This window comes from Penicillium waksmanii (genome assembly GCF_028829765.1).
Source record: "Penicillium waksmanii strain IBT 27052 chromosome Unknown utg000005l:1.0-5232799.0:1.0-5237142.0, whole genome shotgun sequence".
Classification (NCBI taxonomy): Eukaryota; Fungi; Ascomycota; class Eurotiomycetes; order Eurotiales; family Aspergillaceae; genus Penicillium; species Penicillium waksmanii.
This window is the reverse complement of record NW_026643252.1, coordinates 4,718,419-4,737,080: the sequence shown is the minus strand read 5'-3', so window position 1 is coordinate 4,737,080 and position 18,662 is coordinate 4,718,419. Positions and strand designations below refer to the sequence as shown.

General features: G+C 46.4%; 3 protein-coding genes across 3 annotated transcripts; 1 reads left to right on the top strand and 2 right to left on the bottom strand.

The window, feature by feature from the left end:
* Positions 1 to 6,079: 6,079 nt before the first annotated feature.
* Positions 6,080 to 7,733, top strand: N7481_006653 (MFS transporter; the record flags this gene model as incomplete). Its single annotated transcript, XM_057265872.1, has 4 exons — positions 6,080 to 6,376; positions 6,438 to 6,727; positions 6,792 to 7,515; positions 7,563 to 7,733. 4 exons carry the CDS (start codon positions 6,080 to 6,082, stop codon positions 7,731 to 7,733), a joined length of 1,482 nt encoding a protein of 493 aa, XP_057123592.1.
* Positions 7,734 to 8,266: 533 nt separating this feature from the next.
* Positions 8,267 to 16,087, bottom strand: N7481_006652 (Male sterility NAD-binding; the record flags this gene model as incomplete). The annotated part of the gene is made up of 2 exons (XM_057265871.1): positions 8,267 to 15,391; positions 15,449 to 16,087. The coding sequence occupies 2 exons, from the start codon at positions 16,085 to 16,087 to the stop codon at positions 8,267 to 8,269; spliced, it is 7,764 nt and encodes a 2,587-aa protein (XP_057123591.1).
* Positions 16,088 to 17,818: 1,731 nt separating this feature from the next.
* Positions 17,819 to 18,604, bottom strand: N7481_006651 (Serine hydrolase FSH; the record flags this gene model as incomplete). The annotated part of the gene is made up of 1 exon (XM_057265870.1): positions 17,819 to 18,604. One exon carries the CDS (start codon positions 18,602 to 18,604, stop codon positions 17,819 to 17,821), a length of 786 nt encoding a protein of 261 aa, XP_057123590.1.
* Positions 18,605 to 18,662: the final 58 nt, after the last annotated feature.

The window sequence follows — 18,662 nt, the reverse complement described above, 5'->3', positions numbered from 1 at the left end:
GAGCCGGTCGCTCTCCATCTCTTTTTCCAACTCGTCTTGCTCCACTTGGGCCCTCCTCAGGCCATCGAGAAATGCTTCTAGTTCTTCTCATTGGGCCAGTGGGGATCTCAGTGTATGATAGCTGAGTGGCCGATCTGGGCGACGCGTGCAATCTCAAAACCGAATCTTCGAATAGCAAGTGAGTGTGGCTGCTCGGTCATTCGAAATCATGCTGACCTAAAATATGCTCAAGACCAGCCCTTCTCTTCTATTCCTCTAGGAGCCACTTGACGGACCTTGAGTGACCTCGGAAAAATGATCAAATCTGCAAGCACGGTGAGTTATAAGTTGCCTTCACAAGCTATCTACTAACGATCAATGATAGATTAGGGAAAATCTTTAGGCAGCCATTCGGCCTTCCCGGCTACAGCGCATAGTAACAGCTGATAACGCGATTTTCCCGTTGCGTCAACCTTGAGCATATTTGTCCTGTGCTGAAGACTCACTCTAAAGAAAGGCAGAATTTCAATCAAGAGTCGCTCAATATGTTGTTGGTTACCTTGGTATGTTGTTTGTGCCAAGTACCATGGCCGGGACTACATTTTGGATCAAGGTGCGGATATTGTTTGTTTGAGTTCCATATTGTCGTGCTCTTTTTCCCTCCGATGAGATTGCTGATGCGTCTTTCTAGTCATAGGACAAACGCCAAGACGGCACTCGCCACGACCGAGCTGCACTTCCCCATCATCCTTAAACTAAGGAAGCACGACTGGCTGGGCCAATGACTCTCAAGGTGTTTCTACTTCGCTATCATCGAGCTCTTATCAACGGAAAGGATTCAGAGAGGCTCAGTCCCCTTCGAATAGAACATGGTAGGGTTCCCACATGTTTTCATCTCTTCCAGCTTCATCCTATTTGACCAATCATTAACTATTGCTATATTAGCTTCCGTGCCACGATGGCTAGGAATCTCTTGTAACACGTCCAATCCGAAGCCACGACGACAGGCATAGTCCGGACGCATGCTAGACCTGCTCGGACGACTGAAAGCATCCAGCGACAGTGAAGAAAAACCGAGAATCAACGATTACCGAGAAAGACTACGCACGGTTTCTCAAAGAAAAGCATCAATCTTGAATGAGTTGAGCTTTTGGTCGCAGTATGAGGCTCAGCTCCGTCAGGCCCTAGTTGCAGCTGGGCAAGCGACATTGTAGGCCCCAGCATTGGAGCTACCCCGGACCTCTCGCCACGAGAGCAGTAATCTTCAGGTCAGTCCCTAACCTCCTCAGAACAACATACCATGACTATCTTCTCCAGTCATGTCCTTCACTGACACAGCTGGAAGTTTGCCGAGGGATACGCATTGACAGATATAGCCCACTCATTCCTGTTGTACGGAGCAATTCCGGGACCTCTGACGTGTAAATGAGGCGAGACGGCTACCTCGTGTCACGTCTGCCTATGCCGATGCCAGACTACACCGAAGTGAGACTCGACCACCCTCATCGCCTGGAAATCATGCTGATATGGAGAGGTAGTGAGAAGCCCGTGGTTCGGCCGCTCCCGCGGGTCCAATCGGGGTTCTATTTGTGGGCTGGTATTAGGGAAGCTCACCTATACCACAAGCATGGTGAGTTGCTCTCAATGCAGAAAGCGATACCCCTGGCTGCGGTCATGGCCCACTTTGCGAACGAAGCTGGTAACAAGTTCTCATAACTGCATGCTTGGGGTAATCAATTGACCTTTTTGCCAAACCGCTGATATGAAGATAACTTTTCCCTTTCAAACGTGGCCGCAAGCCATATCATGTCTGAGTTCGCTGGAAAATTGCTGCGGATAGAAGGTTGTTGCATGGCCGAAAACAGGAATCGACCTGGAGCAGGGCGGGAGTGCATTGTAGGGCCGACAAGTGCGAGCTAAGGGAGTCACTCTGCCATACTCGAGGTTGTTTCGTTCCTGGCAATAAACCGCAATTTTGGCATTCTTGTGCCCCGGGTCACCACCGAACGGCACGAATTCACCAGCGGACGAGCATCGTGAATTACGGTCGTTCGACTGCCGCAGTGGTTGCAACTGCTCAATTATTACTCGAAGGATGCCAGGTGGGTTTGTGATAACTGGTAGAAAAGTCGTACTTATTGACCTCGGACGTAGCTGTGATGTTCTTTCTGTGTTGTGGGCCTGTCACATGTGCTCGATGTGAGACGCTGCGGCGCGTCATTGTACGGCCATTTCGCCTGTAGTATACCGCCGGGTGATGACCTAGGTCGGTGTCATGGGACGACAGAAAACACGAGGCCCACGAGAAAAAACACGCGAGACGAACCGGAAACAAGCGGGTTATGAACACGATGCATGAGCGCGATAAATGGTCATTCAAATGCACCCTGCGGGAGTCGAACCCGATTCGTTAAGGAGAACGTGGCATGTTCGACTAGACCACGCGAGCAGAGCGCTGGCGGCGCCAGATTTGCCTCACCATATCCAGCATCTTCTTAGAATATCATAGCCACCGTTAGTCTCGACCAGTACTTAGCTACATTACCCCTTTGAACTCCACAAGAGTCTCTCATTTGGTTATGCCAATGGAATATGATATTCGAAAAGAGGGCCAGAAGAACGGGCTTGAGTTGTTGACATTCTGATGGTTTTTCCAATTCTACTGCTACCATGTACGTGCGCATCTGAGGATATATATTACGCACATGACGATCATTTATCGACAATACCTAAGAGCTGTGTATCACCAAAGAGTACGCGACGAAGCTTGAGCCGCGTAGAAGAGCGACCCGAGTGAAAATACCGATACAGCCTATCGTCAGTAGATGTACATGGTGTACCCTTTACCATTTTTGAATTGCTAATTAATGTTGATTGCACCGTCACGCGCCTCCAAGCCCATAGTCGATTGTTTCAAAAAAGACTATCGACAGATAATTAAATTGCGATCTGCTGTAATGACAGATTCTAGTTGATGAATTGCATCAAGATTCACCGTCTATCATCGTTTACATCATCGGTGAGCCAACAAAGATCCCACTATAACGGCGATGGGTTGTCACCGTTGACAGCCACTTCACCGCTCGGCAGTTACAGTACGCCGCGCCGCAAATCAATCAACATTTTGACTCACTGGTCCATCGATCATGATTATCACCAATCCTCAACCGTCACTCATCTCCAGCCCTTACCATCAACGCGTCCTCACCTTCAACACGCCTTCACCATCAGCACGCCTTCACACTACCTACTCACTGTCGAAACCCATATCTTACCACGTCGAGACAACTGTTGCCACCCCTGGTAGCCAGCAGAGAGAGGCATACACACAAATGGAGACTAAATACTTCGATAGAAGCTATATCTAGTTTTATTAGGGTATTAGGGTCTCGATAATAAGCTATACTTTGCTCTATATTTTGGCATTTATAATCTGGCTCTAAGTTATAGATAAGGGCCTAAATATCTAATAACTTTAGTACAGATTGGTATTTAATATAGGTATTATAATTCTGATGGTTAAGGGCCTGGCTATAAGTGGCTTCTGAAGCCTTGTCTGAATAGTATCAGTAAGGGGTAGTAGACTTTAAAAGAAAAGCACTTACGATCGATATAATTTACAACATTCGTATAAATTCTATATATATATAGCTAGTCTTTAAAGTACTCTTGCTAAGCTAAGCTTATAAAGTTATACTATAGAGAGAAGAATATCAATACCCTTGTAGGAAGGGGACTATTCAGGGTTATTATCCTAAAGAAAGAGAGTTTACTTTTCTCCTTATCCTATTTAAGTATATACGATTTCCTCCCTTTTAGAGGTCTTACTACCAGAATTTCTTCTGCCGTCCTGAGTCTCTTAAAGGCACCATCGGCGACGCTATATACTATAACCTAGAACATAAAGTTAAAACTGAGGATTGGGTTTTCCCTAAACTAATTCTTGGGTCTTTAAATGTTAGATTAGTTATTAAAAATTAGAAGAGTTAGGGACCTTATAAAGATCCGTCGTCTTTATAATGCTTTCCTTTTAGGAACTAAGGATTAATTATTATCCAATGTTTTAGCTTACTATCTTTCAAGCTCTACTTTATATTAAAAGTGAGGTACTATTAATTTTCTATCAGTTTAGAAAGGGAGGGGGGGGGGGTAAAGATCCAAACAAACCCTATAATAAAGGTACTTATTGGTATTATAATAGTTACTTAACTCTACAACAGCGCCTACTCTTAAGCCTAAGCTAGCAAAAATTATGAGGGCGCTGCTAGTTTGAACCCGAGCCTGGTTATATCTATAGTTATACTAATTATCCCTGAATAGGCCACGAAGAAGGTAGTCTATATCCTTAGCTGTAACTATATATTATTCCTATAGCTTTATTATCAGCTTATATTTAACAGTTAAGTCCTGCCTTATATACTAAAAATTATCAGTAAATACCTTATATAATCGTTTATACCTGCCTTATATTGAGAATATCTTTCTTAACTTAGCCTGGTAGAGAGCGAGAAGTTTCTTGCTCCTACCTTAATATAAAATTAATAAAATTCAGATATACAGACTTCTGTAAGGATAATTTTTTCCTTATAGTAATATAATCTTCTGTAAAGGATTTTAATAGCTGTAGGATAGGATCGGGCTTCTCTTAGGAGAAGTTAGCGTTAGTTGCTTTATTATAAGAAAGTCTCTATCTGTTACGTATTGATAAGCCTCAATAATCTGAGTTAATATCTTAATTACCTACAGTATCTAGTTTAATACTGTGTTTTTGTAGTTATAGAGTATAGCTAGAGCGAGCTACTTATAGCAGATAGTATTGACTACTTATTCCCGTATATTATAATACTTATATATAAATCTATATAATACAGTACATACCTTCCTCTCGTCTAGCTTCTTTTAGATTTCTTCTGGGGACATCTTTGGTCGAGTAGCTAGGTAAAAAATAATTTAGGTATGGCAGACTAGACTTATACCCTCGGGCTTTTATTATTTACCATTACAGATTAGGGAAATACAAACGCATCGCAGCGGATATTCTCACCCCTCTCACCCTGTTCTCACCCGCTCTCACCCCGTTCTCACCTCTCTTATCCCAGTCTCCAGAATTCTCACCCATATCACCCGCACTCACCCTAACACAGAAACTGACGCTAATTTAAGATCCAGGGCTCTTTGGTTATTGACTGCGTTTAGTATGTGGCTTAAGTACGGCTGAGCGGACGGGAAGCCCTGTTCTCCACACCCTATGGTCGTATGTACTTTTCACGGCAATAGAGGGGAATATATCCTACTTGTCAGATTGGGAAGAGATATTATGATCGGGAACATAAAATAGCCAGAAAATTGACGTGAGAAAATAATAAATAGAGAGAGAGTTTAAGAAATCCAATAGTCATAGTTAGATAGGAGCCAGAAAGCTACAGCTTTCCATCGTCGACCCTACCCTAGCTTGCGAAAAGTAGTACTGGTATTAGTAGAGCAAACCTTGATAAATTCGGAGGGATGCATGGTATCACAATTATCTATCCGAGTCTATGGACGAGGAAGAAGAAGTATAGTATATTATAAGCGAAACTTGAAAGCATCGCATACAGTGTTCAAAACTACCTAAGTACTGCAATCTTAGTACTAGTAGTTAAAAGTTGCCCGTCGCTGATTCAAAAATTGCCATTGGTCACGCACTGCCAGTGACATCGCCACCTAACCTCCAGAATTGATCACATTATGGCTTGGTTATGCTACGGATTTGATGAATGAGTAGTAAGCAAGGGCATAAACAGTCCTCAGAGGAGAATTTACTGTGCAGCTCAAGGTCCCGCGCTCTCAGTTTGATTGGCTCGGATAATCTTTTTGCTCGGCTCGGGGAAACAGTTGGTCGACTGACCGCCAGCATCGGATAAATAGTTCTACACAGATTGTTCAAGGTAAAGTACAGGCATGTTGTGCCTTACAAATAGTTACAAAAATGACTCTTTATCACAATTTCGACAAAATGTTGAAAGACCTTCAATCGTGTGCATATCTCCCGAAACCACTCTACGAACACGATTGAGACGCGAACCCACCCCCAAAGACGAAGGAAGAAGTTGACGCGCAAATGTCTACCGACACTTGCAAGTCTGGGACAGACTTGGAAGCTACCCGAGAACAGCCAGCTGCTGATAAGTCGGAAGTCGTGGATCCTTATTTGGTTGAATGGGATGGACCTAACGATCCTGGACTACCGATGAACTATCCATTCTGGAAGAAAACACTGATCACCTTCATTTTCAGTACATTGACCACCTGGGTCACCTTTTCTAGCAGTGTATTCAGTGCTGCTTCTGGAGTTACCTCGCAAGAGTTTCATGTTTCAGTTGAAGTTACAACTCTGGGAACAAGCCTCACTGTTCTGGTGTGTCAAAAAGTCAACCCCGCAATAATAACAGAGCCGAAATGCTAACACTGACGCGAAGGGGTTTGCGATAGGACCACAGATTTGGGGGCCCTTATCTGAGCTATATGGCCGATTGCGACCTCTCTATATCGGATATGCAATATTCATCATCTTCCAAATCCCCGTCGCTGTTGCTGAGAACCTTGAGACCTTGATGCTTGCCCGTTTCCTGTTGGGATTTTTCGGCACATCCGCCCTTGCGATTATACCAGGTGCTTTGGCAGACTTTTGGGGTCCTGTGGAACGCGCGATTGCAATCTCTTTGTTTTCTGCAGCTACCTTCGTGGGACCGATATTCGGACCGATCGTGTACGTTAATATCATCATACCGCGGATTAATACAACCGGACTCGAGCTAATTTGTACTCAACAGTGGTGGCTTCATTGTCGAATCACATCTGGGTTGGCGATGGACTGCCTGGATCACCATGATACCGGCGTCATTTTTTGGCATAATTGCCTTTCTAGTTTTACCCGAGACATACCATCCTGTTATCCTCCAGCGTCGTGCCAGCCGTCTCCGTAAGTCGACAGGTATTTGGGCGTACCGTTCTCGTCTAGACGAAAAGACGCCGACATTCAGCGAGATATTGACCAAATACCTTTTCCGACCGATGCAAATGCTTTTCCTCGAGCCGATTCTTGTCTGCATGACCATCTATATCTCGCTTATTTACGGAATCCTATACCTATTCTTCGTCGCATATCCTATCGCTTTTCGACAAGTCCGGGGTTGGAATAACGAGGGGGTTGCAGCATTGCCTTTCCTGGGGATATTAGTTGGGGTTCTTCTGGGCTGCCTTGTCGTCACTGTCGCAACACGCCTGTGGTACGCTCCAAAAGTACGCAATGGCTCTGTCGTGCCAGAAGATCGTCTTCCTCCCATGATTGTGGGCGCCTTTCTTCTGCCGATCGGGTTATTTTGGTTTGGATGGACATCCAACCCAAGTATCTCATGGGTGCCACAAGCAATCGCTGGTGCACCGATCGGAATGGGGATTTTGATGATCTGGATGCAAGGCCTCAATTATTTGATCGACGTGTATTTGATTGTTGCCAATTCAGCTATATCAGCGAATACTCTCATTAGAAGCGCGGTAAGTGCACTTCTTTCACAGAAAGAGTCTTACTAACAATCTCCGAGGTTGGCGCTGCGTTCCCTCTGTTTGGAACTTACATGTATAATAGGTTGGGAGTCGACTGGGCTACGTCACTCCTCGGATTTCTTTCTATTGCAATGATTCCGATACCAGTTGTATTCTATTTCTATGGTGCAAAAATTCGGGCGTTGAGTCGCTTCACCCCAAAGATATAGCCAGAGGTTGATTGGGCTCTTGATATAAAGAACCGAGGGCGATATGGTAAGATGGTGGTTCAATTGGCCTGAATTCCGCAAAAGATTTGGACCATCAAAATATCTTGATAATGGAAGTTTGGAATTGTTGAAGGTCGTCTATACTGTCTCATTATTCGACATAGTTCACTGTTTCCAAGAACGTGACTGCAATTTTTGAGAAGTCTTCGGACAACCCACCTGGGGATATTCTATGTGTACAGTCTCAGGATTTTTGTATCTTACTTTCTTCAATTATCAAATTAATAATCTGGGAAGATATTCCAGATAGTTAACTGGAAGCCTGGTAGTATACATCTAACCTGAAGCCTCAGAGCATCTTGCATCATACGATTTATTCATATTCACTACCTACTACGTAGTTGGAAATGAGAAGTTGGAATGCGTTCATTTCAGATGCCCCAAGGTTTTACTACTAGTTCAAGTTCAAGTTCAAGTTGGACCAAATAAAATTCCATTGTCCAGCATTCTAATCATCATATAACGGCATCGTCTCATTCAAGAAATCCAATGGTCTTCCACGCAGAAATGTATTTCACAATTGAATTCAACTCCACACGTCCTCTTTCTCGTAAAGTTGCTGAGTGCCTTTTTGTTTTGCTAGTGTCCAATATCAAACCTCCACATGACATTCGGATAAAATGCTGACTGAAGAATTCCACCAACTGTTTGGCTGGATTTTCGTTGATCGAAGCCGATGAATTTCGGACTCGTTCAAGCCATTGGTCGAACGGAATTATACCCTCTTGTGGGATATCGAGTAACTCCGTCAAAGCTTTTACCACATCTTGCCAAGGCTGTCTTGACGGATTCTCAATATGATAGATCGGATAAGGCTTTGTATCGGAAATCAACAATTCGCCCAGTGTCGCGGAAACATCATCAACAGGACACCAAGAGAGAGAACCATCAAGATCTGGAAAGGCTTTGAGGAACTGGGACGACTTGACCAGAAAGGCGAAATGCTCGACTGGATTCCAATATCCGTTGCTTTCAGTACCAGTGATTTGGGCAATTCTGACTGCCATCGGTCGGAATCGGGATGGATAGCGATGCAGCGTCTCGTCCAGCATGCGTTCGCACACTAGCTTCGCTTCAGCATATCCGACTGGTAGAACAGAATCTGCGCTCATTGTCTCCTCCGGTGCACGGATTACTCCGTACCGAACAGGGTGGTAGCTCACGATTCCGATTGATGAGATGAACTGAAAGCTGAATTTGAATGGCGCAGGTCGCCTTGATACTACTTCTCGTGCAAGGTTGATGAGGTTCCGCATGACACTGAACTGGCTCTCATACCCTCGGATAGACCTTGTAAGGCTCATCGGCCATGCATTGTGAACAATATGTGTTGCCGTGCTCACAAGCTTCTGGTAAGTCTTCGCTGGTAACCCAAATGATGGCTTTGATGTGTCCACTTCGAGAATCTCAAGCTTGGAGCGAGACCTTTCATCGAGCGCGATACCCCGAAGCTTGAAAGATTCAACTTGACGTACAGTCGCTGGAACAGTACTCCATCGATTCAGACAGACCACCTTGTGGACATTAGGAAGTCTAGCGAGATAGGCCACGACATGGGAGCCGAGGCTTCCTGTTGCACCAGTGACTAGCACACAGTGACCCGCGGGAGAGGGTAGGACGGGGATTTGTAAATTGGAAACAGAGAGTGAGTGGAATTCCTTGGTATATTCATGAATGTATGAATCAATGATCTCTTGACGTCCTGCAGTATATGTCAATGAGGACGTTGCCGAGGGTTGAAGTGATTGGGACGCGGGATCATACCTGGATCCGGACGCAAGAGCAATGATCAATCGCTGAAGATTTGTTTCTGGTCTAGCACCATCGGTCCAATCAACCGCACCGTATCCAACTGATGTGAGGATTTTCCTCCAGTGAGCTGGAGGTTGAAGCGCGTGTTGGCGACCGTCTTCGAAGAGCCACCATCCTTCTAGCAAGCCGAAAATAAAGTCAACCCAAGGGACTTGTTCTGTCATCTCGAGCAAGAGCAGAAATCCATCAGGGCGTAAGATATGATGGATATTTCTTGTTGATATTTCCAGATTGCGAGTAGCATGGACACAATTGGTGGCTAGAATGATGTGCTGACTGTGCAATAGATCTGCATCTGGCGGCGACTCGATGTTCACAACTTTGAATTTCATGAAAGGGTACTTCTTGAATCGTTTGCGAGCGGCAGCAACGAGTGACGAGGAAAGATCCGTCATCGTGTATTCGACTGGGACACCTATGCTCTCCAAGAGAGAAATCATCTTGACGGTTGTTCCGCCCGTACCAGCTCCCATTTCCAAAATGCGCAGTGGTTCGCCCGTTACCGGCAACCTTTGGATAAGATGCTCGAGGAAGAATTCCGCCTGCTGGATCCACACTGAATTGATGGGAGACTTCGCATATACATCAGTGACAATTTCTTTTCCTTCTGGGGATCCAAAGATCATCTGGAGCCCATCTTCTTTGCCGATGAGGCAATCTGCAAATTTTGGACCGATCATCCCCGTGAGTTTATGCTCGGCCGCATGGACGGGCTCGTCACGCAATAATTCCTCTAGCATGTCATCTACCGATTTCGCTGCGACAGGCACAGATGTTCGCACGATGTCGGATCCACTTATTTCAATCAAACCATCTTCTTCGAGAAGCCCATAGATCAAATTCATGAAGCGCTCATGCTTTGGTAAGTAGGGAACACGCTCAAGTTTCTGGCCCGCAACTGCGTTGCGGATCGGACACCCAAGCTGTTCAAAAGCATTGACAATGTGAGCAACACAGAGCTTGGTTGATCTTGGCATGACTTCGGTATAATATGTTCCAAGCTGACCATTCACCATGAAGTCATCCGTAGCCTCCTTTGCAATACGGAAACATTCAAGGACCGTGGATTCTGGAAGTGAGAGACCCTGGGGACTAGGAGACGAAATACGATTCCCATTAGGTGCGATAGAATGATTTCCGTTTCCATTTGTGACAGCCTCGTCATTTCTGTCATCTTCGACGAATCCAGAGTCACCATCTGTGTCATCAAGGCCCATGATCCTTCCCAAAGTCTCAATCAAACTGCGGAAGTCGGTCACGTCAATAAGCTGATTAACGTCGATGGTGGTCTTGAAAGCCAAATCAATTTCTCGGCCCAGTTCCATGCTCATCAAAGAATCGATACCGATCTCAACCAAATCAGAATCATCCTTGACTTCTTCTGGCTCAAGACCAGAAAGGTTGCAGATGATGTCCCGCATAACACCGGTTATATCTACACTGGGTGTCTTTGGCAACTTCTTCGGTGTGGATGTGACGGTCACCTTGGCAGCCGAGCCATTGAGTAACGGCGGAGGTGCAACTGGAAGGAAGTTTGCCGGCGGAACATTGACCTTTGAAACAGAGGATGGCAGCACCTGAGGCTGAAGCCCACCTGCCCTTGTCAAGACCTTGCGAATACCGGAGATGGGGACCTTCTGGTAGCTGATACCGAGAGCCACTTCGACGAGCGACCCATCACGAGCATCAAATGCAAATACATCACTGAGATACTTTGATTCTGATTCAGGATGGTGCAAAGCAAATATTTCGTAAACATCCGAAGGGTTGTCGTTTGAAATCGCTTCAGGTGCTCGCAACCACCGATCGATACCATCGCAGATGAAAATTCCTCTTTCTGACAGATCAACCTGAGTGGTCATGAGATTCACGAATATGCCTGCCACTTGGCAGAAACAGTCGGTTAAAACTGTATCTAGGCAATCTTCATTTGAATACGGCTTGATGACCCTACCCGCCGACTCATTGTCTCTCCCGGCGATCTTGGTGACATGACGATAGACCTCTTTATAATCAATTACCTCGGAAAAGGCGCGGTAGATGTTGCGGCCTTGCAGAACATCATCAGCAAGATTGCTGTCCAGAAGTTGCAGACAACGCTTTCGACCGATCAGTCGTGTCAGTTTCTCAAGCTCAGACTTAACCTGCACGCTGTCTGCCGGCTGAAAGATGATCGTTCCTGAAGTGTGGGTGACAGAGCCGGTGCCTTTAACATCGGTCGCGGTTAACTTCCAACTCCAGATCAGTCCCTCCGCGTCTGAAGAGTCTGCTTCTATCCAAACAGCCCGGGATTCATCCTTCACAAGAGGGTGGTAATGTCTGAGGCCACATAACTCTGGGATAAAGCTATGGTTCTGGAAGTCTGGTCGAAGACTCGTCAATGCATCAAGTACTATCTCGACCTGGAACATTCCAGGACAGACAGCCGCTTCATTTGCCATGATGTGGCCAGAAAGCAGGCGAATATACTTGTCTGATGTGACATTGACACCGAATCGTACTGAGCGCCGGGATGCATCTTGGTATCCAACAAAAGTTGTCAACCCCTTTGGTGCCTCTATAGCCACTAGCTGCTCCTCTCGATGTCCGGAGTCCTCAAGCTTTGGAGGCACTCTCAGATCCATCCAGTGTTTTGATTTCTCGAACTGGTACGGAGGCAGCAGGACCGGAGTGTAAGCGGGTGTTTGTATGCGGTGATGGGCCCAGAAGGTCACATTTTGACCATTCTTCCAGAGGTTGATAGTCGCATCAGAAAGGAATTGGAATGAGCCCTCGCTAGTAATATTGACCGGCTGGAAGTGGGTATTCGATGTTCCTAAAGCTCGGCTTGCCATGGTTGTGACAGTCGAGTTGGACCCGGCCTCTAACCAAACTGCAGCAGGGAATCTTTCTGAAAGTCTCTTGACTGCATGTGCAAAGAAGACTGGCTTTCTCATATGTTCCGAGAAATAGGTCGCATTTAGCGGATTGGTGGACTCATACTCGGTTGCTCTCTCGAGTTTGATCGTTGGCTCTTTGAACTCAATGGTATGTCCCAAATTTTCCAAATCATCAACCAATGCGTCGACTAGAGCTGAATGAAAAGCATTGGTCACGTTCAATCTTTTAGCTCTCACCCCTGAGAAATTTGAGTCACTTCTGAGAAGGTTCTCCGCATAGTCGACTTGTTTGAACGAGCCAGCCAATGTGAAGCTTCTCGATGAGTTGTAGCAGGCGATCGAAAGGTGGGCTTCGGACCCTTCCTGTGAGTTCACCTTGGCCAGCAAAGCTTCAACGTCAGGAAGATCCGCCTCAATGGCGATCATGGAACCCTTCTCACTACCCCAGCGGTCCTGGATCAGGCGTGCTCGGCCCGCAATCATTCTTACGGCATCTTTCAATGATACTGCGTTGGAAATACATAGAGCTGTAAGTTCTCCAAAGCTATGTCCAACAACAGAGGCAACCCTCAGCCCGCTACTAAGCCACGCCTTTGCACAGGCGTACTGCATTGCGAACAAAGTAGTTTGAAGTTGAACAATATCCGAAATTGGCGATCGTTGGAAGATAGCTGGAAAGATGCTTTCCTGGCCAAGGGACAGGATTGTAGCATCACATTGATCAAGATATTCTCTCAGGATCGCATTGCCCTTATAGACCTCTTGGTCCAAACCAACATATGTGGAAACCTGTCCACCAAAGCACAGGATAACGGGCTTGGGGTCTTGAACCTGAACATGGTGGACGCTCTGGCTGCCACTCTCGAAGGACTCTAGAACCTTGTGCAGCTCCTCCTTTGTACGGGCATTGAATATCAGCGCGTGGGGGAGGCGTCGATTTGACTGTCTGGAGACTTGGAATGAAAGATTTCCAAGGCTTAGGTTAGTTTCTTTTTCCTGGGCCCCTTGGACATACCTGCGCAATTGCTTCGCATAATTTAGAAGGCTTTGCTGATCAAATGCAGTGATCCAGAATGGGTAGCCGCCCTCGGGTAATATGGTAGATGGATCATTAGCTGCCTTTGGGGCCTGCGTGACAATCATGGAAGCATTCGATCCAGAAGCCCCATAGTTGTTGATAAGAGCAGCCTTGAACGGTGTGTCCCAGTTCCTGAGCTGAGTAGATACCTCGATTCTGTCTTCAGCCTTCGTATTCAGAGCGGGGTTGATGCTCGAAAAGCTAGCCTGTGGTGGGATAAATCCTTCATTGATCATGATCAAAGTCTTCACCAAAGATGCCACTCCTGAAGCACACTCTGTGTGGCCAATGAAGCCCTTCGTTGATCCTAATGATAAAATGTCGGACCGCATAGCACCACCAAAGACAGATCGAATGCCATTATATTCGGCCGGGTCTCCAACAGGTGTTCCTGTTCCGTGGGCCTCGACAAGAGAGATTTGTTTAGGCTCTAATCTAGCTTGACGCACAACATCCGTAAATAGCTGTGAGAGCGAGGTCGCATTTGGAACGGTGATCGCGGTGCAGTTTTGATTCTGGTAGACCTTTGTACTAGCGATGACACCAAGTACCTGGTCACCATCTGCGATAGCGGAGGAAAGTCGTTTCAAAAACACAGCGCCAACGCCTTCACCTCTGCAATATCCATCTGCCTTTGAGTCGAATGGCTTGCATTGTCCAGTTGGACTGAGGAAAGACGCCCCATCCAGGTTGTGATACCAATTCGGGCTCGTGATAATGTTGACACCTCCGGCAAGTGCCCCACTGCATTCACCATTGATTATTGAACGACATGCCTGGTGAATAGCAACACTGGAGGATGAGCAGGCTGTATCAAGTGTCAAACTGGGACCAGTCCATCCGAAATGATGGCTGATTTTGCCAGCAAGAAAGCTCTTGAGATTGCCGGTCGCTGAGTAGGCATTTGCAGGATAACACGCAATGTTCTCCTCGTAGTCGACATTACCAACCCCCATGAAGCATCCGATAGGTTGGTTTGTGGCGTCATTTCCAAAATAGCCAGATTGTTCGACAGCTTGATACGCCACTTGCAGCATTAGACGGTGTTGTGGGTCTGTGGACGAAATTTCCCGAGGGCTCTTCTTGAAAAATTTGTGGTCAAAAGTATCGTGATTGTCGATGAAGTTCCCGTACCATTTGTGTTTTCCAATATCTCGCCATGCAGTCTCCATGCCGAAACGATCATCAGGCACCTCTCTGTGCTGCGATTGGCCGCGTTTCAGGATCTCTCGAAATGCCTCATGATCCCCTGCCCCTGGTAACTGACATGCCATTCCAATGACAGCAATACGCTCATCAGGAAGGTCCGCCAATTCCACAGTTTGTGTTCTGCCGAGAAGGCTACCAGGAATCTGGGACGACGCGATGTTGATCTCGTGTACGTATATTAGGCGTGAACCAAGTTTTCGAGAAATAGTCGGCGGCATGCAACGCTCGGATCCGAAACATACCACTGCTGCATTTTCTGGGATGAAATTTGAATAGTAGGCAAGGCGGCAAGTCTCGTACCACTGAGATTGCTCCAACAGAATGGCCAGCAAAGCGATCTCGTGAAGCTTTCCTGAGGTGACATATTTCCCGTCGCCGCTGGATCGGCTTGCCAGTATCATATTGGAAATTTCGGGAAACTGCAGGTCTGGATAACGATCACAAAGGCTCATCAAAGAGGCGACCGGCTTTTCATGATTCTTCCAGTGAAATCGTCCCGAAAGTGCAATGGATGTGACATGTGCCCCATTTTTCTTCATCTGCTCGACGAAAGTTGGGCCCGTTTCACTCGATGTCGTAAACGTGGCCCGCTTTTGATCAACAATGACCGAAATATAAGCCTAGAGAACGAAGATTAGCAGTTGAAGCGGTGTTGTTGGCAATTACTCGGAACTCACGTCAGTGAATGAGTCAAGGGCAGAAGTAAATGATTCGCCAAGTTCAGAACCAACCGATGAAACCGAAAAGCTCATCGACTTCCTTTCCGGCTCGCGAGAGTCCTCCTCAGCATCAACAGTAGCACCAATTAACATGGCCAGTCTTATAGCGACGCCTCCGTTAGCTTGAATGTCGGCCATATTCGAGGAGCAAGCCACTGCAAAGGCACTCAAAGTACCAATGCAAAGACCGAGTGTCTCCATATCTTCAGGGAATGTTTTGGAAAAGTCATCCTCATTTCTTAGCCCCGGTATGCCTGACTGAATGAAATCGAGGTAGTCAATCAATTGGCATATGACAACAAGGGGCGAAAGCAGTATATTTGGCAAAGGAAATGCTGCCTCTGGAGCTTTCCCACTAGCTATCCATGAGTTCAGGTTATCGAGTAGGTGTCTGCTATCGGATTGTTGAGCTCGCAGCCCACTGGTTGAGAGCTTGTCCCAGAGATCTGGAAGGCTAGCAAGAACATCGGCGGCCCATTGCTGACTATGAAGTTGACTGTGAAGATTCTTGAAAGACACGGAGTTGAAAGACAAGTCTTGCGAGCCAAATACAAACGCCTTGGGCTTCAGCTCGACCTGTGGAGTTGATTCACTCATGATCGATGCTTGCAATGAGGCTACTTTCCTGAGCCGCGTTGAAGCCGACTGGTAGGAGTCTTCTTTGCAATGATAAAGAACTGGTCGAAATACCACTCAGAAATGAAACAGAATTTTGAACCTTGGAGTGTGTGAGAGATATGCTTATTATTGTGGTTGGCAGCAACTATATATGACCGTGGCATCTACTAGTAGGTTAATGCTTTCAAATTTGCAATTACACCGGAATTTCAAGCACGACGAGTTTATTTCCTCTAGTAGAGCACATATTCGAAGTTACTCCGGTCAGTTAGTGGCCCGCGCAAACTTGAAGGCCCCGTGGACCCGTATTCATCTTTCTCTCCATGTTCCTTTCGTCTCTTTGCATCGGACAATCTAATCGCACAATACGGAGTACGATGGTGATAGTAGATTCCGAAAGTAAGCGCTAATTCTCGGTCCATACGACGAACACGACAAACTTGCTAGTTGCCACCGGCTCCCTCGGACATAACAATCCTGAAGGCTTTGGTTGCAAAGTTGAATCCAATTATCCAAGTTATTCCGAGGAATGATTCCGAAGTCTTACACCAAATTCCACACTAGAGACCTTCGGGACGGCCCGATTGAGGTGGCGGGCCTTAACATCGTCGAACTGAGGCGTAAGCTTGGCCAACAAAAGTACGAAAGGATTCGTGCCCCACTACTAGTATACGTGGCCGTCTCAGTATGAATACACTGTGCACATCTTCTAAATTCAAGAGCGATCAGCCATATCTAATTGAATTTAGAAGAGTATATGCAAGATAAGTCTTTACAAAGGACTAAGACGTGTCGCGTAAGTTCAACCTCGTATCGCGCACAAGTACGAGGTACCATCCGAGAAATGAGTATATTGAGCACTAAAAAGCCATGACCCCATATGGGCCGCAATGAGGCCGTGCATGACGCGTACTAATGCGTGCATACTTATTGCTTCATATCCATCAGTCAATTCCTTGCATATTTCGCTTGCGAGAAACACGTGCTTCGGGTTTAGATTCTCGTCAGGAATAGCATTTACCTGAAACGGGCTGCAGGATCCCGTCAATGCTTCATCAAGTCTCCAGCCACATCATGCACCTCCATTGTATTATTGATTGCATGAAGACTTCCTGTTTCTGGGGTTATGTCGCGAGTGGAGTTGTATGGTTTCATGTTTCTCGTACAATAGGCATTGTTTTTTTTTGCGTTGAGCGTTAACCGTGCGAAATCGGCCTTACGCTAATATACACAGTGAACCATAGACGCCATTTGATAACGAAGTTTTCGAGCAAAATATCGGCTTAAGATGTAGTCCATTAGCCTTATTCTACGGGTATGTCCAGAACAGCTAGTAATAAATGCTTTGGACCGGAAATAGATAATTCATGGCGTTGACCAAGTGCTATCTACTAACATTCGCCTTGGAAATATCAATGAATATCTCAAAGTTTCCCTCAGCTACACAAAGAATCCCTCCAGAAGGCCAGGCTGTGAAGGCAAGTCAGAAATGACTAAACCGATATCTACAATTACATGCATACTGGGGCTTTAAGTTCATTACTACTAGTCTTTTTCAAAGTTTCCAAAAGTTCTTGAAGTTATGGGACAGTACAGTCCACGGGTCCGAGTCACGGTGTATTCTCTGGCAGTGAAGCCCACCACACCATAAGGAATGTCTCTTCTGAAATCAGTAAATAAGCGATATTATATAACATGGTTCTAAATTGCTTATCTTAGGCCCGCCTGTATTGCCAGTTCTCGAATCTGATACGCCACCAATGAAACATCATTGTACTTCAACGGGACCCGATGGTCCCCATCCCACTCAACCAACCTCCGACTTTCGGCGGAACTGAAGTCAGAAAATAGCTGCCTGTGAAGTGCCACATGGGGATCTCGGATTCCATGTACATGCACAGTGGGGATGCACAGAACATTCGGACACGGCCCTTCGTATTTCCCATCGGTGATCTGCGACACATCGGGCAAAGGGGCATGTAGATCAAGATGCGGGTCCAGGCAAACAAACGGCGCACGGCCCGCTATGAGAATGCCAAAGTCGTATTCCGAATCTCCGGATCGCCGTCCTAGTTGTTCTTGGCGAACCTGTTGACGGTAGAGTATACTGGCGCACATCTTCGCGCCCTGACTAAAGCCAAGCAGACCAACCCACGCTCCAGTGGCTCCCTTTGCATCGTCTTGGCGCTTGGCTTCTTCTAAAGAGTCGTCAAGTACTCGGATTGCATATTGAGGCCGAAGCTCCGGATGATCGGGGCTCCAACGGAGCCAACGTCGGAATGGGCCCCATTGACTGTATACCGACATGACATCTGGGCCCGCTTCGGATAGAAACGGCGCCTGTGCAAATACAAAGCGGAACTCGGACTTGAGTTGAGCAATGAGTCGGCGACACTGAGATTGGAAGACGGCGGCATTAGATCCTCCCCCATGAAGGCAGAGAATTCGGGGAAGGTGTAAAGTATCGTCAGCCGTCGTGGGATTTGTTTGCACCATCGTGAGAGGACTGTGTGAATGATGAAGGCAAAGGATAAAGAAGAGATCCACCTTCAAC